The sequence below is a fragment of the Aulonocara stuartgranti genome (assembly GCF_965226115.1).
Source record: "Aulonocara stuartgranti genome assembly, chromosome: 3".
Taxonomy (NCBI): domain Eukaryota; kingdom Metazoa; phylum Chordata; class Actinopteri; order Cichliformes; family Cichlidae; genus Aulonocara; species Aulonocara stuartgranti.
In genome coordinates, this window is record NC_138941.1 from 9,941,541 (window position 1) to 9,966,118 (window position 24,578).

General features: G+C 41.3%; 2 protein-coding genes and 1 long non-coding RNA gene across 10 annotated transcripts in view; 2 read left to right on the plus strand and 1 right to left on the minus strand.

Annotated features, from left to right (window-relative positions):
• LOC309703020 (NACHT, LRR and PYD domains-containing protein 3-like) overlaps positions 1–24,578 on the plus strand; it is a 198,082-nt gene that overhangs the window by 25,586 nt on the left and 147,918 nt on the right. The gene's annotated exons all lie outside the window — the stretch shown is intronic.
• The window catches only part of LOC309702312 (phospholipase D1-like), a 62,978-nt gene continuing 41,210 nt past the window's right edge, over positions 2,811–24,578 (minus strand). Inside the window, exons 2-8 of one of the 8 annotated variants that reach the window (XR_014275423.1) lie at positions 10,317–10,422; positions 8,236–8,835; positions 7,724–7,910; positions 5,075–5,191; positions 4,536–4,784; positions 4,019–4,112; positions 2,811–3,680 (exon numbers count right to left, since the gene is read on the minus strand). Coding sequence is in view for 4 of the 8 variants with exons in the window: in XM_082526948.1 (XP_082383074.1) it covers positions 7,218–7,910; positions 8,236–8,835; positions 10,317–10,334 (1,311 nt within the window). In the remaining 4 variants the exon portion in view is untranslated. Of the gene's footprint in view, positions 3,681–4,018; positions 4,113–4,201; positions 4,785–5,074; positions 5,560–6,868; positions 7,911–8,235; positions 8,836–10,316; positions 10,423–21,129; positions 21,299–24,578 lie in introns of those variants that run through there. The other 7 variants (XR_014275424.1, XR_014275425.1, XM_082526950.1 and 4 more) reach the window with 7 other exon arrangements.
• LOC309702481 lies at positions 11,769–15,918 on the plus strand. The gene is made up of 5 exons (XR_014275541.1): positions 11,769–11,902; positions 13,094–13,147; positions 14,779–14,934; positions 15,179–15,274; positions 15,527–15,918. It is a non-coding gene; the product is annotated as an uncharacterized lncRNA (long non-coding RNA).

A 24,578-nucleotide genomic window follows, 5' to 3' on the forward strand; every position in this document is an offset into this window, starting at 1 on the left:
GGCTCAGGTGTAGAGTGAGGGTGGGGTGCACCACAGCAGCATGCTGGGACTGCTGAGGGTGGAGGAGGGAGTGATGATGACATCAGAGCTGCAGCACAGAGACCAGTGAACACACAGTCTGTTCATCTTTGCATAGATACAATATACAGCACAATATTGAATGACAGACACGCTGTGGGAGCTTCCACAGATACACTGACGTCAGCATCCAGAGTCCTCCTGCTGCTCCCCCCTCAGAGCCCCGTGATCAGCACCAACACATTCAGTTAGATGACAGAGTCCAGCTGCAGCTAGAATCAGCTCCCCTCTGTGAACAACAGCACAGCGTCAGTGTTTCACACTCAGTGAAAGGAGGAAACAGCAGAAGAACACCATGTGTGCTACGTTTCCCAGGACACACTACAAACTGCACAAATACAGAGCAGCACGTGGAAGGACCTGGAGCTGCATTTACAGAGCTGCAGACAGCGTGATGTCCTGTATGGACAGGTGGAAGGAAGCAAGTCCTCAGCTGGAACACTCGTGTTTGTCCACAGACAGGAAACACAGCAGGAAACTTCCTCACAGAAGTGCAGCTCATGGATAACACACTTCCTGTCAGTCAGAATGAGGCTGCAGCCAAACACAGAAAGGTGTTTTTGTCCAGATGAGCCCAGAGAAGAAACACGAGTGTTCACAGACATCAGAAGCTCAGAGAGGTGAAACATGAGGTTGGAGTCCTCGTCAGCATCCAGAAGAGCTGCTGTGAAACCCTGAGTACTCATGACAGACTCTGATGGCACAAACACATCATGATTCAAACAGAAAGACAAACATGGAGCTCCTGATCCTCCTGCATGAGAACAAGCTGACATGAGCGCTGTGTCTGAGAGTGTCTCCCTGTCACAGTGACAATAACACAGCTGCTGCTCACAGTCATTAAACTGACCTGAGGTCAGCTGTGCTCCTTACATATGAACCATGTGACCTCACATCAGTGCTGTGGATGACTGTAGTCATAGAAGAGTAGAGCTGTAGCAGGTGGTGTGAGGAGGAGGTGGTGTATTCTAGTTAACGCAGTACTGAAACACTCCAGCAGAGGGCGCTGTTAAGTCCTTATTGTAACACAGTTACTGTGTGCAGTTAGACTTCATACATAATCTGCACTTATTTCCATCAGACATGCTGTCAGTAAATCATTGGTTTCTATACATTTCTAAACACAAAACCTCTTCACACTTCTAACATGCACATTTACACAACTAAATGGCAGTATTGATGAAAAGAAACACATTCAACAAATCCATTTAAACCTTAAAACAAACAAAAGGAAGCATCTCTATGGACAAACAAACCCCTCCACTTGGTTTGACCTGCTGATGTCATGTGTGGCATCAGCAGGACTTTAAAATGAGGAAATGACGGGCGGGCGTTTCCCCACACCTGACCCTCATGAAGACTGAAAAGACAAACAAAGTAAGAACAAATGACTTAATCTGTAACATAATAAAATGTAAAGAAACATGTAACTGAGTATTCAGCTTCATTTGCAGAATGTTTGATTTGCCAGCAACTGAATGCTTCCACACACAAACCCGGCATAGTGAGTGAAGCAATGTTACTTAACAAATAGCAAATCATAGCAAATACATAGAAACAGAATAATGTGTTTAATATGCAAAAGAAGAAGAAGAAGTAAAGACATATGGGACAAATGGAGACCATTGCAGCTCATCCACCAGTGGGGTAAAAAGAGCAACCAAGAAAGTGGCAGCCTGCACGGCCACAGATGTGCTGGAGGAGCTAGAAGCTCTACCCATGGAGAAACTCCTGGAGAACCTTGCTAAGCCTAACAGGGGACAGGTACTTCTGCCCAACCTGGCAGCCACAAAGTGAACTCATTTAGGTAAAGATAACCACATGCACCTAACCAGCCTGCACCAGCCTGACATTTCTTCCTCCTAAGTAAAAACCAATGGATGGATTGAACTTAGAGTCTCAGCTCAGTTTTCTATTTTGACCACCTACACCCCAAGATACTCTTTTAAAAAGTGTTGTTTTCAGATCCCTTTGAAGTTCATAAAGGGCCTGTTCATTTTCATTCAGATGTTTTATTACATAAATGTTACTGTTTTCTTTTGATTTATGCTCCCACTACACTGCACCTCTACAAACAACAATGCCACGGACTGTCAGCTGCTTTTACATGCTGTGAACATGAGTAGGTTTGATCAGAGTTTCAATTATCAAAGAAAAGACAAACTGAGCAAAAAGAAGGAAAAAAAGACCAACTTCTTCCCAACTGACAAGAAAAATACTCGTCATGTTTTCATAATAAAGGATCAGGCTCCCCATTTATGACAGCTTGGACCAATAATGTATGTTACACTGATGCTACTGTAGAGACAGGGTCAACATCTCTATTTAAATATAATTAATATACAAAACACAATAAAAGTTATACATGAATTATTCATTATTTTTACTATTGATAAAATTCATGTATACTAATCAAAGTTATACATGAGTAACGACATTATTAATAATGATTAATAATAATAATTCTAATGCCAACATGATGACTGTTCATAGCTCCTGCTTTGAAATACTGAACTTAAACATTGACCTGATGAAAGATCACAATTCACAGTGGCCCACTGTCAGAATCATTCTGAATATAAACTCATCGAGTTAATCTGAACCTTTCTCAAATGTGCTGTGAATAAATGCTGCTGCAAGCCACTGTGGGAAAGCTGTGTTATTATCATGGAAACATCTGTGACACATTCACAGAGGACGAGGACACAAAGGGACGACACGCAGAGGCTGTGTTAAAGTCAAAAATCCAAATCTTTAGTCCTAAACAGGCAGTGGTTACAAACAGGAAGACGAGCAGTCCATTAAACAGTCTACAGGGTCAAACATACAGAGAATTCAAACAGCTATTAAAAACAAATAACTGGACACTGAAAAACTTCAGTGATGTGTGAGGCACCAAAGGGAAGCAGCTGAGTATATTCAATGAATTCTCTTCAAATACAAAGACAGAAACTCCTACAGGCAGCATGCAAACTGAGCAGGATACACAAAGATCAGAGATTACAAAAGAAATCAGAAAAGGATTTCAAACTTACTGAGAGCAAGGCCTCTGTTACAAATCTGTCTAATAGAAAAACATGCTGTACAGATACAATACGCTCAGTGTTCATGGTCATTTAAAAACTGGCTCTACCTGAACCACTTCAATATTTTATGAAGTCACTGAGTCGACCATTTCTACAGTTTGTTTCCTTCATTGCAGTTAGAGTGCGGCTGGTAAGGATGAAAACACACACAGAGCGTAAATTGTCTTTGTTAGTAACAAACGTCAGCAAAGAAAAGACAAAACACACAAACACTCTCATGATATTCATGAATCATTAGAAAGCATCCAAACATTCTGCTCGTGGACTTTTACAGTCTTATTTGCACTCGCTCATCTTCATAATCATCCTGATCAATACATGACAGGGGAGGCTTTGAGGTAGGCGGGGCTCTCTGCTGATGTCAGCATGAAAGGCAGGACCAGCGTCTGCCACATGTTGGTGAAACATCACAGTACACTGGCGTGGTTTCCTTTCCAGATGTTGGACGTTTGACACTTCAACGTTGAGGCCAACAAGAAGACACAGTTTTGGGTCGGGTTGCTGCAGGGTTTCTAACTGAGCAAAAGCAGAAGCACACAGACCAACAGGGATCAGATGCTGAGTGTTAGAGGAACATCTGTGCTGATCACTGAATGCTGCTGTGGTCTCTTGTTGAAGTTGGCTGGTGGGACAGTCTAATAGTGATATCCTGCCCATCGGAGGAACACTTTTAAAAACACATGCAATACTTTGTTTGTATTACAGTCACAGTTTATCTTATTTTTGTCCTTTAAAAGTGTTGCTGTACTATAAAGTCCTATAATTTGAGGCTAAAATGGCTCAGAGAGTCTCTCTCTCAGAGGATCTCCTTTGAAAGTGGAGACGGCTTTATCCGCTGATCCACGTCACTTTACCTGGATGTTTTCTTTGAAGCTGGATGAAGACTCCTCTCCCTCACTCCTGCTGCAGCTGTGTGGTCCAGTTGGCCTCTGAGGTCACAGTCAACATCTGTAGCAGAAGAGGGGAAATAAAAGTCCAGGTTACCAAAACTGGGAGCTTTTCCAAAATAGAGCGTAACTGGACTTTTTCAGCCTTACAGGCAGATAGTCGTCTGAAGCTGCAGCTTTTTCTTTTTAGCTTTTTCCAATCTCTGCTCTCGGCTTTCTTTGAGAACATGTCTGCTTTCTTGGCATGGGTCTGTCTGCTGTTGGTGAAGAGACTAAATCCACATACTCGCTACTAAGATCTCCTCAAGTAGTCTCAACCAGATTACAGTTTAAGAGTAAATGTCTCCTGAGAGTTTCACCTTGGGGAGATGCTGTCTTGCTAACATGCAATCATGAGCATTAATCTATGAGGTGAAAAAGTAATTTTAAAAGCTCCAGCCACAAGTTTTATTTCATCTGTGTTTTGGTCAGAGTCCCATCAGACCTCCAGAATGGTGTCAGAGTGTTTTCTATCCACGTGATGAGCACAGGCCTCAGGTCCAGACCTCCACGGGCACCATAGCCTCTTTGGAGCTAATAGGTGCAAGAAGGTTTTGTTGAGATAGGAACTGAAGAGGAAACTGACGAGGAAGGCAAGGATCTTCTTCAGCTCCTCCAAGCCGGGACCTCTTTGTGTAGGCCAGCATTGGCCAGGTAGCCCTCCAGCATCGCTGGATGGCCGACAGTGGAAAACCTATAGGAGTAGGAGAGAAACAGCAGCTTGGAGCATGTCTTTATACTGTTTAGTTTTTAGAGCCACAGACTTTCTTTTAATGTCATTGTTCAGGATCTATGACTGATTATGTATTTATTGTATTCCTCCATGACTGTGTGACAGCAAGTGGAAAAAACCAGCTTCACCTTTGTTGATATGCTTGTAATTTTAATATTGATTAAATGGCCCATGAAATAATAGAAAGCTCATATATGAAAATGTATTTTAAGAAGTAAAATGTTAATCTGAGTACAAAGGAGTACACTCACCTTCTGGTAGATGGAGGTGTAGCGAGCGCTGGTGAACATCCAGGCCTCCTCGTAGAACTGATCACTGATTGGATCCAAAACATCGATGGAGGATCTGTGTAAGCGCTGAGGATCGTCCTGATGGACAGAACAGAAGGAGAGTGAGACAAGTGAAGATATACTAAACAACACTGTGACATGAACTGAGCCACACACAGTTTGATTCACAGGTGATTGACACATTATTTGACCACGAGCAATCTTTTCTGGTTTGACGCCGTCTTTGTAGCCAGAAACCAGCTCTCTCCTCGGCTTCCTCCACTACACGCTTCCCCCACGCCAGTCTCCTCCGTCACTATAAAGGGGAGAGTCATGAGCTCCATCACCCTCACCTGTGCCGTCCAACGTCCCGCCACCAGCCTCCACTGCAGCAGGCCAGAGACCACACCCCTGCCACAATAAGTAAAAGTATATCCTTGCTGTACCCTTAATGCTAAATGTGCTAAATTAACCGCTGCCTTTGCCCCTTTGGGATTATTCTTATGTCACTGGGATGTTGACCTTTGACCTTCACATTAGAGAGATGGGCAGACATAATTAGTGTATGAATTTTAAAGTAACAGGTAATAAAGAGAGTGTAGCAAATGTAGTCAGGTTTATTACTCTGTATCACACATGAGTGCCCGAGGGAGGCGGGGCTGACTGGGGAGACACAGGAAACAGAGAGACAGGGCTGACTCGACATGAAACGATGAAACGTGGGACACGGGAACAGAAACTAAACACAGGCTGAAATGAACACTGAGGGAGGGAGAACTAAGATTACTGAGAGCCTGATAAATAAGAAGAACAAAAACCAAGAAAAACAAGAGTCAAAGAAAACCAAAAACACAAAGCATTGGGCCAGGACCCACTGCTGTGACATTTATATGTGATAAAAACATTAAAAACTGCTCAGATGTTGAAATCTTTCTACGTATACTTTAGGTTCAGCTCTCCAGCCTGGCATTTGGTTAAGCATGATTCAAACATTTGATTTTGTTTAACTGGTTTTAATTATAGTTACTTTTTGTGAACATTTGTTGCAGCATTTAAAAATACATCATTTATTTTCAAACTTTTATTTGATTTAGAGCATCATATTTGACCAACGTAAATGTTTTAATTTCATATAAAATAACTGAAACAGTGAACTAAATATCTGAAATCTTTCCTTCCTTAAAAGTTATAATCCTACTTAAGTTATAGTGCAAACGCTTAAGCAACAAATATACTTGATGCTAATTAATTAATATTTCCCTTTGATGTTGCAACTATGCGGTCACTTCTGTCTTTAAACAAAATAATATTTTCCAGTTACAGAAATCATAAAGTCCAAACTAAAGTGCTACTGTTGCTATATGCATTTTATATAAATCATCATCATCAGTAATGCTTTTTTAAGACGAGCAAAACTTTATTTCACTTTGGGTTAGCTGGGATAAGTGATGGATGGAGGGAATTTTACTTCAGCCACAGAAATCCTAAACAGGAAGGAGGAGCAGAGTTACAGTGGATCACTATCCAGCAGGGAAACAAGGTTTATTTCAATTTCTTGGCCATGAGTGAGATTTACTGAGTGGGCAAATTAGGGAGACGACACCATCAGATCCCGAGCCCTCCATGTGTTAATCAAGAGACGGCTGCTGTGCTACATCCATAAATAATGAATAAATTAGGAGCTAAGGCTGAAAGGACAGTTTATTTGTACCATCTTCACGTGAACACATTCAAGAACATCACAGATGAAGAAACATTAAAAACTTCCACACTACATAAAGCAAGAAAAATAGTTTTTCTTTCAGGTGGTTTCAGAAAAACAGAAACATCAAACATCTCCAAGACTCTCTTTGAAAGAACTAAAAACCTTTGTTCTCATGGTCCAATCATGAGTGAACTCCCCGATGAAGCCTTGTGTGCTAAAACATGTCAGAGTTTTAAAGGTTAAACATGAGTTTCCAAAACGTTTTGCTGGAGAACAATGAACTATTTGACTGAGTTTCAATCATTTACAGACGAGCAAAACCAGGACAGAGAAAAAAAGGACAAAACTGACTCAGTAAAAAACAGAAAAGAAGATCCCATGTAGATCTGTATTATGTAGAAGTTCAGACCAGCAACCAGTTCAGTTCAACACAAGTTTAAATGATTCTATCTGAACTCTGTGGAGCCTGATCTCAAGCTTTTTGAGTCCGACACAGAAACCAGAGGATCTTTCTGTGTCTTCAGATTCACTGTGATCCAGTGATGGGAGTGATTTCAGCCCTGAGTGATCGCGCTGATGTTTGCACAGAGCAGACAATGAGGTGAATGTTTGGGCACATTGGTAACAGTGAAACAGTTTATTAGTAACGTGGGATCGTTTGTGTGCAGAGTATGATCTGAGATTCCTGAAGCTCTTGTCACACTGGTCACAGCTGTAGTTTCCTTCCATGTGTCCACGTTCATGAATGTTACGATGACCTGACTGTGAGAAGCTTCTCTCACAGTGTCTGCACTTGTGTGGTTTCTCTCCTGTGTGGACTCGTTTGTGTGATTTAAGCTGACTTGCAGTGGTGAAGGATGACCCACACTGATCACAGAGGTGCTTTTTAACCCCACTGTGAATCAGTTCATGTTGTTTTAAATCACTTGGTGTGGTGAAGCTTCTCCCACATTCTTTGCAGTATTTCAGTTTGTCTCCAGTGTGTCTACGTTGATGTACTTTTAGGGCCTTTTGCTGACTGAAAGTTTTTCCACAGAGGTCACAATGAAAGTCTTTCCCACCACCACAGTGATGACAGGGTTGAGAACTGGATCCATCTGTGTCGCTCTGCTTCTAAACAAAGACACAAAGACAGTGTAAGTCAGTCCTTCAACATTTGTATCCTGAACGTCGCCTGAAATAAAGAGCATCTCTGCAGACGTCCAACTACATTTGACTGTTTCAGTTAACACACTCAGTTTACTGGGCTGCAATAACTACAATACTACCACCATAATACTACAGTAATACTAAAATCATAACTGAAAGGAAAATCTGAATAATCACTCAGAGCTGCTTTTCCATGCAGTAGAATTGCTAACATGCTAACACAGTTTAATGAGCAGAGTTGTTCCAAACAGTCAGGCTAAAATGACAAGATAACAATATAAATACATACCTCACAGTAGCTGCACTTGTAGAGTCTCTTTCTGGTGTGGATCTGTTGGTGTTCTCTCAGGTCATGTGGAGATTTAAAAGTCTTCTCACACAGGTCACATTGATAAGGTCTCTCCTCAGTGTGGGTAAACATGTGTTGTTGTAAGTGTGCGTCTGTTGTAAAGTATTTGCCACACTGTTCACAGCAGTACACATCATGTCTGGTGTGAATGCGTAGGTGTTTATTTCGGTTCCCTCTCTGGCTGAAAGTTTTTCCACAGATGTCACAGCTGTATGGCTTAATTCCAGAGTGGGTAACTAGATGACTCTGTAAGTGGCTACTGTGAGTAAAAGCTCTGCCACACTGATCACAGCTGTACGCTTTAACTCCACTGTGAACTGTGAGTTGGTGTGTTTTTAGGGAACCCTTCCAGGAAAAAGACTTTCCACACAAGTCACAGCTGAACGGTCTCTCTCCAGTGTGGATGACCTGATGCTGTTTTAGTTTAGCCCTCACAGTAAAAGCCTTCCCACACTCGTCACAGGTGTGTTTTTTCTCTCCCTTTCCTCTGTGAGGTTTGTCGGCCTCCTGAGAGCGCTGACTTCTGGCTCCATGTTGGTCCTGCAGTGACAGAGATACAAACAGAGGCAGTGAGTGAAATGCAGTCGTGGAACAAACTCAACCTTCAAACTCCATTAACACTAGTTTTAAACCTGAAGGTGGAGCGTGGCACCAAACACCTTAAAGGTCTCTTATCCCCACCTGCTGGTAGTTCTAACACATTACATCCAACCTGCTGTTAAAGATAATTCATGACTGTTCAAACACTAAAATCATGCCCATCCCTCCTGATTGCACACACACACACACACACACACACACACACACACACACACACACACACACACACACACACACACACACATTATTTTATAATTTAGATTATTTTGTTGTTTCCTATTACATATTTCTATAGTTTGTATAGATTTATACAGAATTATTCAGTGATAATAAATCCTATGTTTGTTTATTCTAAAGGAACCCCGTTAGCTTCCACAACAGATGTTGCTCGTCTTCCGTCAAATACTCACATAAAATATTACACAATAAAGTGGATTCAAGATATCCACATAATTTCACTCTTACATCCACAGTGAGGTTTCACAATTGTTCAAATATAAGCAATCAATAATAATAATAATAATATCAATAACATTGAGGCACATTACACAAATTTCAAAAACAAATCATGTCTTACAATATTTACAACAACTAAAAGCTCTGTAAATCGGCTTTTAAGTGTTCATTGAAGTTTTGAATAATTCTCTAATTTTTTAAGGCAACTTATTCCACTTAAAAGTTGCTCTAAATGTAACAGTTTTACAAAACGTTACTTTTAACTCGAGCATTTACTAAATTGCAGCTTGTTGAAAACTGTGTAATATGATGATGTATTTCATCTGGATACTGCAGCTGAGCAGAATAAATGTGGTGTGTTTAACAGAATTGCTTTCTTTAGAACTACAAGTAAGCCATAGAATATTTTAGCCTGTACAGGAAGCCAAGAAAGGTTATTATGCATTTGATCAATATTAGTATAGTATGAACATCTTCACACTAATCTGGACGCCTTATTCTGGACTAACTGAAGTCTGTTAAGATCTGTCTTATTAGCTGCTGACCAAATGATTGAACAATACTCCAGATGAGACATTACTAGTGCATTAATGACATCTTTCATAATGAAGAAGTGATACACAAAGAGCATTTCATAGCCATAGCTATGCCTTGTCGGCAGAGTTATGTGACATTAGTGATGTTTGTACTTTCAGCGTTAACTTGGTTTTAAAGCCTTTAAAATATACGCCGTTCAATAGTCGACCTTAATCTGACAGAGAATGTGATGATTTTGTGGATAATTAAAGTCAGTCATATATCCACAAACACAACAAGCTGAAAGTCAGTGATGCTGCTCGGTTTGCAGTCCTGAACATCACGGCACAAGCAGGATCCACTGCACTGTTAATGTTAGCTGTGTTCAAATGTTCAAATGTATATGGTGATAAATATCTTTGGTCATATGGTCCTGCTCTGTCTGTCACCTTCTGTGTTGAGCTCATTGTTTCCTCTGTAGTGGCTGAGCTGAGTCCAAGTAGCTGAAAATGTTCCTCTGCTGCTCCGTCAGACTCTCCTCCTCCTGCTGATCAGCTGGGACACAAAACAGATCTTTGTTAGGCTCCACACTGCACTGAAGAGTCAAAGTGTCTCATATGTTCATCTGACAAGTAAAAGAACACATTTTTGTTTCCCGAGGTGGGCAACTTGTTGGAAACAAACACAAAAGGTTTGAGCACTGATACCTGCCATTGCTGGCATTGAAAGATGCAACGCCAGCAATGTGGATTGTCAAGACTCAAACCAATCATCAAGCAAAGACAACAGGGATCAAATGTACCGCATTTTGATCCAGGACGTACTCTGCATGAAAACAAGCGCTCACTCTTCCTGCTCAACAAATGACAAGGGCGGAGCCTTATACCACGTGATACAGAAGCTGTGCCGTGTGATGCTAAAATTAGCAGGAAAAAACAACGGCGAGCACGTCAGGGATGACGAGAAAGTGACAGGAGAAAATCCGTCCCGGTCAACCACCCAAACATCAATAACGGGAACCTTATACAGCGCTTCCCTATACACGTCGAACTCCCGCAGGCACAAAGACATTACGGAGGCTATCACTTATCACCTGACCAAAGATATGGCTCCATCAACACTGTGCAAAACGAGGGATTTAGGAAAACGATCAACACCCTAGACAAACGCTACACAGTGCCGTCCAGCAACTATTTTTCTATTGTTGCACTACCTGCTCTGTACACGCAGTGTCGAGCAACGGTGGAGACGGAATTTCAAGCAGGACAACATTTTGCTGCAACAACAAAACGTGAGACATTTGTTGTTTTATGTTTATTTATTGTTATGAGAGAATCATGATCTCAATTCTAAGCCAAAAAATCGTGATTCTCATTTTATGCAAAATCGTGCAGCCCTAACATTAACACAAAACTATTGTTTCACCAGAGAAACACACATGAAGAGAGAGAGAGAGACAATAACAGCTACCAAACAGTCGTCATAATTCGTCACACAATGAGAAAAGGACAAATCAACAAGTAACAATGACTAATTAATATTAAAATCTGTAACATACATCCTAAAAAATTATTCAGGGGCTTAGTAAATATCATTATAATTCTAAGTTAGATGACCTTGATTAAATCTCTGAAAATCACAAAAGTGTTATCTTGAGTTGAAAATACTGAAAAGAATGCTTAAATTTTCAACACCAGTTTTTGAGTTGAACTGAGCTCTTTTGTTCAAGTTTATTTAAAAGAAAAAATTCTGTATTTGAAACACAGGGTGCATTATTTAAATCTACTCAATATATCTCATAGAAAGTACTCATAATAACTGAGACACTGGTATTCATACTTATCATTGTCTTTAACTTTAATTATTAATGGTTCAAAATCAATATAATTTGGTCCCCCAATACTAACTTAAAACTTTGAGTAAGACTAATGACCTTTGGCATGTACCGCACGCGAGGAGCATGGCCTCATGGGAGATTTTCTGCACGTTGAACGAGACAGACACACATCCACTGCAGACTTGGTAACGTTTTCAGGTAAGTGACCAATTCTTACATTAGCTGTCTTTATCCACACCGTTCTTTTATAACATATTCTGAAGAAAGCGTTTGTCATGGTGGCTCACTTGGTGGCGTGTTTGTGCACGTTAATTTAAGTTTTCAACCCGTCTTCCAGTAAAGGCGGCGGGAAACCGCGCCCTTTTATCCTTTTACGTTCTGAGTCGCTATCTGCGTTCCGGGTAATTTGACCGGAATGTCCCGGTACCAGCGACCTGACCGTTTAATCGGGGGCATTTTAGGAACCACGTGGAAGCAGGTGTGCTCAGACATTTCTAGAAAATGGCCCTGTTGAGTCGCGGTGCGGGAGCTGCAGTAGTCACGCGGCCTGACTCACTCTGTCAGGTTGTTCAGGAGGAGATGAACAGACGTCATCAATGGCTTTGGTAACTAAGAAGACCTGCCCGCGGAACAGTTCATAGCAGCAACCATGCTGCTTAGCTTTCTTGTTCTATGTGGGGTCTTTCAGAGCATATAAGACGCTGCTTTCAGCTTTGTCCCGAACAGGGCCAGTTTTTGAGAGAACGCTGACAGGACCGCCCGGGTCAGCAGATTACCCCAAAGTACTATGGGGCCTTAAGTAAATTTAGACTGGGGGCCCTACTTCCTTTCAGATCCCAGAAAATAATGAAAAAAAAAAAGCTTTGGTCCTTTTGGTCAAGCCAAAAGTGCCATCATTTCCAGTATACTGTAGTTAGTATATAGTTGGTTAGTATAGTATAGTTCCAGAAACACGCAGTTTATTTAAATCCAGGTTGAAGACTCACCTATTCTCAGCTGCATTTGAATAAAGCACCAAATCCACACTTTTAAGCTTAAATTTCAAAACTTACATTTAACTACTGGTTTTATCTACTGTTGTGATTTTATGTGTTTTGATTTTATATACTGTTTTGTTTGTTTGTTTGTTTGCTTGTTTGCTTGCTTTAATCAATTTTAAATCATGCTTTTATTTGTTTTTGTTTCTAATGTCTCTGTAAAGCACTTTGAATCACCTTGTTGTTGAATTGTGCTATACAAATAAATTTGCCTTGCCTTGCCTAGTTACTCCCAATTTACATAAATAAATGTTTATTTCAATCCAAGCTAAACTTTCTTATAAGAGATGTTGTGGTAGATTACTCAGTGACATGTTTTGTAATGATAAAGTTTTGATTTGTATTTTTTCAGCACCATCTTCACCACCAGGAGAAAAAAATCTGCATCAACTACAAAGTAAAGCAGGTAATTTTACTCAGAGGACTTGATGTGTTAAATTTTGGAAGGATATGATATTGTTTTATACAAGCTGAGTAGTGGATGGTGATACCACCTAAATATTTATACTGGTTTTGTGGTGGGTTATTTTAGTCATACAAATGCCAAATCTAAATTTTGAGAATTTTTCAGTTCGGCAAATATATCGATGAGTTCATGGTCTGTCATCCAGTGTCACCATGAGTTTGGCGCAGCCCTTTAAGTGGGTATTCCCCTTGTGCGCGCAGCACTGAAGTATTTTAGTCCACGCCCACCTGCTGTGTGGGCCTCACCCTGGTCTAGTATAAGTTACGGTGAGACCAGGAAATCGGCTCTACCGTTTTTCTTCAGCCAGCCAGAAGATGTCCAGCAAGATCATTCGTCTGTGTCCATCCTGCCAGACCGGCTACATCATGTCGTGTGACCGACATGCCGTCTGTGTGGGCTGCCTCGGTCCTCACCATGCGGACCTCGCCCTCACACCTTAATCCTATTGCCGCTCCTGTTAGATCCTCCCGCCAGAGGAAAAGCAGCGAAGGCTGATGCTGAGGAGGCGTTCCCGCTAATAGAGGTATTCGCTGGAAGAAGCCATCGAGTTCTTCGATGGTGGGCCGGAATTGGATGATTCCACCCACCGTGAGGTAAACGGCAGTGGTGGCAGCTCCACTGCCTCCCAGCTGGGCAGCCTGGCGACAGAAGGGAGGCGGATGAGCGGACGCTCATCCACCCCTGGCCTTCATATGTCGGCGAGGACGCCGCTCCCAGTTGTTGGTGCGCTGCTCCTGGATCTGCCTGGCATCATCCAGGAGGCAGCTGGTGAGAAGGGACTTCCCGTCCCTCAGCCTGCTCCACCCCCATCTGATGATCTGGCGGGAAGGTATGGCTCCGCTCACTCTCATTGCCCAGATCCCATCTGGCCTCAGTTCCCGGCGGTGATGACCTACCTCTCTGAGGCAGCAGCAGAGCCAGCGAAGATTAGAGCGCCGGTCTCTACCTAGGGCTTCACAGACCGGAGTTTTCCGCCTGTTCCCCCTCTAGAGCCGAGCCTTGCTTCAGTTTTCGGCACCAAAATGACCAAGGTCGTTGGACAGCGACCGGCCCATCCCGCCAAACTTGACCAGCTGATAGCAAGGTTCACTGATCGTGCACATCAATGCACTGTTCAGTCAGCTGCAGTGACTAACAACACTGCCTTGCTAGCGTTTGTCATCTCCAGGAAGGTGGAGGAAGCAGAGCTGCCAGAGGAGCTGAAAGGCTTTCTCTGTAAAGCCGCTGACACGATTCTGAATATGTGCACCACTTCAGCGGTATGTTCCTCTCGCATCGCTGCCTGGGCAACCTGGCTCCGCCTCTTCCCTCCAAGATTATACAATCTCACAGGGAAATAGTGCAAGCAATTCATAACATAAAATTTAGAAGCTTAGTGGAAGATAATACTTTATGTTAAGGTTTTAGTCTGCATACTGAACAACTCCACTTATATGGATTTATGTCTGGATGCGTAAATTAATCTTTTGCATGTTAGAAAATAAGGTCCAGGTTGCAAAAAATGGTAGATTTTTTTTTTTTTGATTGAATCAGAATTTTGGCCTTCAGATTTTTTTTCCTCTCCCATCCAGGTCAGTGCAGAGTTTCATAGGATCACGACCCTGAACCTTGAACCAAAGTTCATGTCATCGTTGGACTTGTATTCATCCAAACTCCTGTCCTTGTTTCAAGCCAAGAAAGCTGCTGCTGGACAACGCCACAGGGCACAGTTAAACCTTCTGCTTCAGGTAAGGAAGATTGCATTTTCTAACCACAAAAACGTTCCAACACAGCATTGAAGAGGCCCTTCCACTAAAAACGGCTTTTCTTAGGTTTCTGTTCAATATTTTAGTTCCACAGGTGTTCTTACCTTGATGGTGGGTGTGAAAACAGGTCAACAACAGAAAAAAAATAGTTATGTTAAAGCTAGAAATGGTAAGTCATGCTTTAAATGTGCAAATTTTGCCTCAGTTGAGACTTCCTGTTTTACAGAGTGGAAATTCCATCGAGAAAAAACGAGAAGTCATCATCAGATGTCTCATTGACCATCTGGGAGAGGATCCAAGTGCCTTAATCAAAACCTTTGAGGTTGGTGCAATAAATCTGTTTTAGTAGTAGTTTATTTTAGCTTGTGAGATCATAGAAAAGTTTTAAGATACTGTTCTAAAGAAGGGAAAAAAACACTTCAAAGCATACAAAAGAATAGCATTTGCTATTGCTATAAGATTTTGGAGCACAGTGTCTACATATTATGAGTACCGGTGATGTCATACAAATGAAACTTTTTGTTTCAATGTTTGGAAATATGTGAGCTTAAAATAGTTGTTTCTCTTTTTAAAGGACGGTGCTGATGCTGTCTTTGTTGAAGAGGCTTTGGCTGAGGAGGTGATGAAGATTTACCTGCTGCAGAATCAAGACAGGTCAGGCGAACCTACTGATGTGGGTATTGTTATTGAAGGCGTTACTGTTCTGGGCAAACTTGGGAATCTGAGCAAAGCCTGTTGATATCTTTTGGGACTGTGCTATGCTCTGGATCTGAAATACCCCAAGAATTTCAAATGCACATTTGAAGCATTTCAAAAAGTGTTCATGGAGCTGGATCCAGGAAACCTTTCTGTCAAGGTTCAAAGACTGAAAAATGACCTCTGTTCATTGTAGACAAAATTTCACAGGGCTGTTCTTAAAGTGTTAGACTTGTTAAGTGACATGTAATGCTCATCAAAAGGTTCAGTTGCGACATTGTTTTGACATTCCTGTTCATAAATAATGTTTGTACCATAAACTGTGTTTTTGTATTAACTTTCCAGATTCACATTAAGGTGTAAATGGGAGAGTATCTTCTGTATGTTTTTTTTTTTTTTTTTTTTTTTTAGCGCAATCCTTTTTGAAACCTTTTTATTTAAATTATGGATGTTTTTTGGTCACTCTTTAGTTATAATCTTCCCAATTTTTTGGAATCAAAATAAGATGTTCAAAAACTATGTCACAGTGCAAATGTTTTTTTTGTTTTTTTTCAGGATTTATATTTTTTTTGGGATCTTAATTTTATTTTTGTCATTTGACCTTTTCTGAAAAGGTAAAGCACTGCGTTCACTTGAGCCACTTTTATTCTTTGTATGGCAGGTACATTTTTCTTGTTGTTAGCATCAATATGCCAGTTTTACAGAGTTTTATCAAGCATGCCAATTTGGATGCAATTTTATTATATAAGGCTGTTGTGACTGAAATTTTATCCAAGTTTTATCTACTGAATGTAGAACAGATTTCAGCTCACTGTGTTCAGAGAAGGAATCTGCTAAATGTGTGATTCACAAAAAAACTGTTTAAAATAAATCATTGTGAACAATGTTGAACTGATGTGGTTCTTTTTTCCTGTGTGTGTGTGTGTGTGTATATATAAAATAAACTTAATTGTAATTAACGTTTTTGCTTAAGTTAACTTAAAAATATTAAGTAAATTGAACCATTATTTAAAAACAAATAATTGTAATGGTGTAGGTTAAATGTGCCAAGCATTTCAGCATTTCCTAATTAATATTTTATGTACTTTGAACTTTTGGTTACTGTTGTTTTAACTTACATTTTCAATTGTATTTACTCAATTTTGTATGTTACTGTAACATCTTTAATTGTTCATAACAACTTATTCCATTTTAGTTGGATTTACTCAATTAATAAGGTGTATTTAAGAGATGTGATTGTTTTTGCATTTACTCAGTGTAAAAGTGTTGCACCAAAATATTTAAGTAATTATCAGTTTTAGTTCTTAGAGTGTAATGTATTGTTTGGAGTTTAGTCTGATTGGTTCAGGATGAGCTGCCATTATCCAATCACACGTCTGCTTACCTGCATCTTTTCTCTTTTTTCTAACCTGAGCACCTGATGGCTTTGAACTTTTGTTGTCCATCTTCCATTGGTTTGAATTTTGCTCTCCAGTACAAATGCAAATCCCCCAACCCGAGGATCAGCACAATTAACCTAACAGCAGGCACGTGCAGGGGGGGGGGCTAGAGGGGCTTGAGCACCCGCCCCTTTCCTGATGGGTGCCCAAGGTGCCCTTTTGTTGAGGCAACTTTTTTTTTAAAAATTGTTTTTTTTTTGTTTTTTTTTATGTGTGTGTGCGTGCGGAGTCCTGTCTGTGCCCCTCAACAATAATATTTAACTATTAATCACAGTTTTGCTAAATAAAAGGATCTGGCTTGCATCAGTCACATGATCACATTTAACCAATGATCGCCCTTGACGGCAGAACGCGCTGGTTACGAGCCGGGAACGAGCTCACAAAGAGCACGCGCATTTTTAGCGGTCCAGAGCTGTAGGAGAAACACAAGTTAACTCAGAGACACAGACTGATGCGACAAAACCAGTAAGTACAGTGGGGCAAAAAAGTATTTAGTCAGCCACCGATTGTGCAAGTTCCCCCACTTAAAATGATGACAGAGGTCAGTAATTTGCACCAGAGGTACACTTCAACTGTGAGAGACAGAATGTGAAAAAAAAATCCATGAATTCACATGGTAGGATTTGTAAAGAATTTATTCGTAAATCAGGGTGGAAAATAAGTATTTGGTCACCTCAAACATGGAAAATCTCTGGCTCTCACAGACCTGTAACGTCTTCTGTAAGACGCTTTTCTGTCCCCCACTCGTTACCTGTATGAATGGCACCTGTTTGAACTCATCATCTGTATAAAAGACACCTGTCCACAGCCTCAAACAGTCAGACTCCAAACTCCGCCATGGCCAAGACCAAAGAGCTTTCGAAGGACACCAGGAAAAGTATTGTAGACCTGCACCAGACTGGGAAGAGTGAATCTACAATAGGCAAGCAGCTTGGTGTGAAAAAATCAACTGTGGGAGCAATCATCAGAAAATGGAAGACATACAAGACCACTGATAATCTCCCTCGATCTGGGGCTCCACGCAAGATCTCATCCCGTGGGGTCAAAATGATCATGAGAACGGTGAGCAAAGATCCCAGAACCACACGGGGGGACCTGGTGAATGACCTGCAGAGAGCTGGGACCAAAGTAACAAAGGTCACCATCAGTAACGCACTACAACGGCAGGGAATCAAGTCCCGCAGTGCCAGACGTGTTCCGCTGCTGAAGCCGGGGTGGAAACATCATGCTATGGGGCTGTTTTTCTGCCAAGGGGACAGGACGACTGATCCGTGTTAAGGACAGAATGAATGGGGCCATGTATCGTGAGATTTTGAGCCAAAACCTCCTTCCATCAGTGAGAACTTTGAAGATGAAACGAGGCTGGGTCTTCCAACATGACAATGATCCAAAACACACCACCTGGGCAACAAAGGAGTGGCTCCGTAAGAAGCATTTGAAAGTCCTGGAGTGGCCTAGCCAGTCTCCAGACCTCAACCCCATAGAAAATCTGTGGCGGGAGTTGAAAGTCCGTGTTGCTCGGCGACAGCCCCAAAACATCACTGCTCTCGAGAAGATCTGCATGGAGGAATGGGCCAAAATACCAGCTACTGTGTGTGCAAACCTGGTAAAGACCTATAGTAAACGTTTGACCTCTGTTATTGCCAACAAAGGTTATGTTACAAAGTATTGAGTTGTATTTTTGTTATTGACCAAATACTTATTTTCCACCCTGATTTACGGATAAATTCTTTACAAATCCTACCATGTGGATTCATGGATTTTTTTTTCACATTCTGTCTCTCACAGTTGAAGTGTACCTCTGGTGCAAATTACTGACCTCTGTCATCATTTTAAGTGAGGGAACTTGCACAATCGGTGGCTGACTAAATACTTTTTTGCCCCACTGTAGGTGTACAGCGTACACTGTAGTGTGTAGCACCCAGGAGTATTAGCTTATTACGTACACGTTGGTAAGCTGTCTTGTTGCAACTGACGAACTGAAACAAACGAGCGTGCTGTGTGTGCAACAGCGCGACAAACATTATCTGTCCTTTTATTAACTGCACAAGTAGTGCTGGTCATAGCTGCTGGCTACCTGTGTAAGGCTGTCATGGGTCTGTAGCTCTGTCACCGTTTTAGGGAACATATTTAGTTTTAAAGTAAGTTTCCGGGCTTTTCCTGCCTTTCTGGAGGGATTATATTTCACTAAAAAACCATCTAATATGCATGTCCACATAATTATGCATTATTATAATTATAATATATTAAAAACATTTTTAAAGAACATACATTAAGAAGCAGATTATATTAGATTTATATTTTAAATAAGACAAAAGTTGGATTTTACAGCAGTAAAATGATTGTATCTCTACAGTTTAAACATGTAATAAGCTTTGCCTCTGCACAGAGTGGATAGTGAAACAAATGGAATCATCATAAATACATTATTTCATATTTATTACTTCCCCCTCCTCTTTGCTTTATTATTGTAGCTCTAGTAATGAATAATAATGTAAGGATTCTGGATCAGCACCGTGATGCCCATAGTATATACAGTATTCTGAAGAAGGTCTAAAATGTCACTGTGTGTTTTATTTAGATGGATTTAAAAAAAAATATTACTCATGATATAACATTGTGCAGACATGGCTGGTAAGGACATGAGGAGGAAACAGTAGGAGCTGTGTGAGGCTATTAAAGGCAGTGCTATAACATTTTTCTGTCATCATTTTATTATAGATTAAGTGCAAGAGTTGTTAGGTGTGGATAATTAGATTATAGTTTATTGCAATAGCAAGTTGTGCCTTGTTCTCACATAGACAGCAAGTGCAGAGTGATATATGAAATGATGGGATGGAAGGAAGAAGAGAAGCAAAGAGTGATTCACAGGCAGAGCCTAAATTATTTCTCACAGTTTTTGTTGCCTTATGGTTCCAAGCGCTGTCACCAATCTTTGCATTTAGTTATTATCTCATGACACTTGTTTAATCAGCTACCATCTCTCCTGTGGACTTTTTACTGTCTACAGTCTCAGACCAACACAGCCCTGCCCTTCCCATATTAGATTCTTGATGAATGTGTGTTGTTGTTATTCAGCCTGGTTCAATGTGCTCCTTTTTAACTTTGAGCACCCGCCCCTTTAAACCTCTCTGCACGGCCCTGCCTAACAGACCTACACCTTAGTTCACAGATTCACTTTGTCTAAGGTTGATTTCTGGGATTTCACACAACCCAGGATTCAGATCGTGAATCCATGATGGGCTTGGATTTACATCATTATAAATGAAATGTGCTCTACTTGGAAGCAGCCGGCCCCGCCCCTTTTGACGGGTTGTGTGAGACTTTAAATCATCAAACTGTAAATTATAAATTTAAATTGTTATTGATCCTTTACCCCGAGTCCTAAAGTGTAGATTTATTTTCTTACTCTTCTTATATTTATTGTTTGTTTACTTGCACCGCTGTAACTGCAGCCTCGTCGTCTCGTCTCTCTATATGCTGGACTGTCTGTAGCGGAGATGACAATAAAGTTTACTTTGACTTCAGCAGCGCGCAGGCGCACCGAGGGCTCTCGCGCTCACTTTATAGAATTTAGAAAAAACATCGGTGCAGATTATAAGTCTGTATCATAATATCTGTTTGTTGTTTTTATTTTGTTTTGCGAGTTGGTTATTAGATGCCGCTGCAGCCAGCCAGAGACTCCCCGCCGCCCCGCCCTCTCCTCCCTGTGCCGCCAGCAGCAGGCGCACCTCGCAAACGGAGGGCGCCCTTACTCCCAGCAAATGGCTGATAGAAAACCGATCGGTGCCTACGAATTTCCCAATATGCGCTGGCATGACGTCGGGGAAGCATGGGTACGACCGATTATTTTCTTTTTTTCTTGCCCGTGATGCCCCCCCCACCACGATGCATTCTATTGGTTTGCACACTTACACACACCCAGCTGTGGTTTCCTGTTTTGCTGGACTCTGGAGAGCCCCGCCTTTAACGCTCTTCTCTCACAGAGAGCAACAGAAAACTTGGAAAAACTCCAGATTGACTGAACTCAGTTCAAAGTTACCTTGACACCTTTAGATGTGAGACGTAGCGATGGTCCGCTTGAAGCTGACGCTCCGGTGCGTGTGTCAGAAAGATCAACGCGCTGCTTCAGAAGCACCGTGTCGAGGCTTGATTCGTTTGGCCAGAGTCACGTGATCAGTGACGTCTGAAGCTTCGTTTAGAACGTACCTTTTTTTAAATCGAACTTTATTTAAACACAATGAGTATACAACATACAAACAGATGAAGTTTACAAAAGAACAGAACATGAACATACAGAACCAGGAGTAAAAAAATGATGATATGAGTAGGCGAAAAAATTCAACATATAAATATTGTTCTGAGAGGCTTTTTGTTGGTTGAGTCTGAAATTGATTGTATGTACAATTCATATCCATATAAAAAGGCAGAAATATGGTGTTTTATTAATAAACTTACATTTATGGATATAAAATAGCTAAAAGTATTAACAAATATTTTATAAAAAAAACATTTATCATTCTTCCTGGGGAACTTAAAGAAACAGAATAAAACATTTCCCATCGTAAAGAAAACTCCCTTAAAATATGGACAATAACAAAACTGCTAAATTCTTCCAGAATCTCTGTGTAGAGGAACCAAAAGAGATGTGCCACAGTTTCTGGATGATCCCCACAGAAAGTTCAATTAGTATTTATGTCTCTTTTAAATGTTACCATATAGTGACTGGCTGGGTCACATTTATGAAGAATTTTATATGAGATTTCCTTCACCTTGTTCACAATTAGATATTTATGGGATCATCCAGACTGTCTTCCAGGTGATATCTGGAACATGTCGGTTCCAGTAAGATATTCTATATATGGGAGAGAGACGATATCTTCTTGGAATAAACTACGTATTCTCTTATTGCTGTTACCAAGTTCCTGTGAAAAGCAGATTTTTCCCACTGCTGACTCAGCTGGATCAGGGAGAGTGACTGAGGCAGATATTGAGCTGTCAGTGTTTTTATATAACATTAAAGTCCCTGAGGGTATGGCACCAAGCACCATTGAGAATTCCCCAACACTGACGGGAAAATTATATAGTGTAAGGAATTCATTGTAAGTAAGTAGTACTCCCTCGTTAAATTTTAAAACTTAGTAGCGGCCGCCATTGTTGGCAGCTGAAATTTGGCTGGGCCGCGCTATGAATTCTGGGATATGGTGGGCCACGAAGGACACACCCGACCCCTCCTTCAAACTCGGGGGAAGGAAGGACGCATTTGAAGGAGTCGAGGAATCGGGACAGCCTTCGTCGCCTGGCTGTGACGTCATCGGCCTTCAAATGCGGCCTCCGGAGGATGCAGCCGACGTTTTGGGACACAGCTTGTGTGTCTTTGTTGGTCATGTGACCTCCCAGGGACTACACATGGAAAGGAGCAGTTTAGCTCAAATCTGGCAGGTTTCCATCGTCTGTTTTTGTCCTGCTGTCCATGAACATGAACACTGTCCCTGTCAAACACGTCCAGATAATCTGATCCAGTGTTGTTCTTCTTCTGTGGTGTTTGTGATGGAGCAGCTGATCCTGATGTCCTCCACCAAGGGGGCAGCAAATTCAGCTGACTGTCATCATTTATTAAAAAGATGTAACAATGTGACATAATGCAATATAATAGTGTCAGTTACACATTGTGGGTTGCACTGTGGCCAGAATGGACATTACCTCCTGCCTAATGGAAGCTGTCAGCCATCCTGCAACCATGAATTAGATAAGCAGAAGTGAAGGGATTGTTAACAACAATTTAATAATAAAATGTAATGTGATAGTTGCACTTTATTAGCTCCCCACAATCGTATGAATAATAACCATGAATGCACTGCATGCTCATAGCAAGTTCTTTAGGTTTAAAGTGAGATCCTGCTTTAAAGGGCGCTTCATCTGCTGGGAATGACATGTTTCTTCTAGTATGTAAGGCTCAGCCCATCTTACTGGGACTTACTTTTGTAGATCCACATGCTCTAAACCTGCTGCTCCATGATTGGTGCAGAAGCTTTAAGCTACTATTAACAAATAATGACCATGGACTTAGTTGTTACTACAATAACTTATCATTGAGCAACTTTTAATTTTACTTGTAAAACTATGCAAGTAGAATTGAATGGGGCACAGTGAGCTGAGCACAGGCCCACTCTGTGACACTCAGAGGTTTGTGGATATCATACTGAGAGTATTGGACACAGTGCAGCCAGCTTGCAGCCACTTTCCCACCACTTTAGCACAATGTTTACATGAGACTCAGCCACACTAATGTTCCTGGGCAGACATGTGGTGCAGCATGGCTGATGGCACTGTACCTGCAGCTGTCATGGACAAGAACCACTCAATACCTCACCCAAGCCAAGCCTGTGCTGATGTTGTGATCTGAGACCGAGACACTAACCCAGGATCAGGATATGATGTTGTGAGAGTTTCACTAAGAATTAGCTCTGATTACAAGATTTCAATCTATCGTAACTCTAATTTGTATTTACTTCAGTTTGTTCATCTTGGAGCTGTGTGCAGCTGAGGACAGTCTTATTATTACCAGGTGAGGATATGTAACAGCCACAGTCTGTAGAGATGATGTCACCATGGAGTGGTGATGTCACTGGAGCTGCCAATATGTGCTCCAGCCAAAGCTACACCAGAGGGTTGTGCTGTGTAACAGGTTGGTGCAGGTGGTGTTATCTACATTTGAACATTAGGCAACAGTCTCATGAAGACACTTTCTATTGTTCACTAAAGACCAACAATAACAGAGACAAAGGGAGAGCAGCAGAACTAGTGCTAACAATTAGCACTGCTAGCCTGCCCACCAACACCAGCTAATGTTCTAAAAACGATGATCAATGATTTTGCTGTAACGGCTCCAGCTGTCTGTGTCAGGGACACGTTGGAGATGAAGTGAGTGATCCAGTGACAAAGGTTTGGAAAGCTGCAGTCAGCTGAGACTAAAGGAGTCACCTGACCGAGAGACCAAATGTTTCACTGAGAACGTCCAGATGAACAGAATCAACCTTTGGGATAATCTGTTCCACACATCCATGTTTCACTTACTGCATTATATTTCCTCATTGCTGTGCACACAGGCCTGTGGCTTATAACCAACTCCAAGTTCAGACTCAGAGGCTGCTGAAGCTGTTTTCTGGAACAGAGACGTGTTGGATATAAAAGCAACTCTTCTTTATGTGTCAGCACTGAGGAAAGGAGCAGCTTCGTTTCTAAGTGTATGAAGGACTGTAGCAGTGTGTGTGTGAGCTTTATTTCACAGACAGAACCATGTCAAAAACACAACTTCAGGTAAAAACAATACAAAATCAAAGAGTCTGATCAGAAGGATTAAACAGAGGAGTGTGGGACTGTTTTTAACAGACAGCAGGTTAAGCCAGGCTGGAGGAGTAAACTGAGCCTCGGTGTGAGCAGCAGTGTGTTTGACAGGAAGCTGAGATAAACAGTCTGGAGCCCATTTAG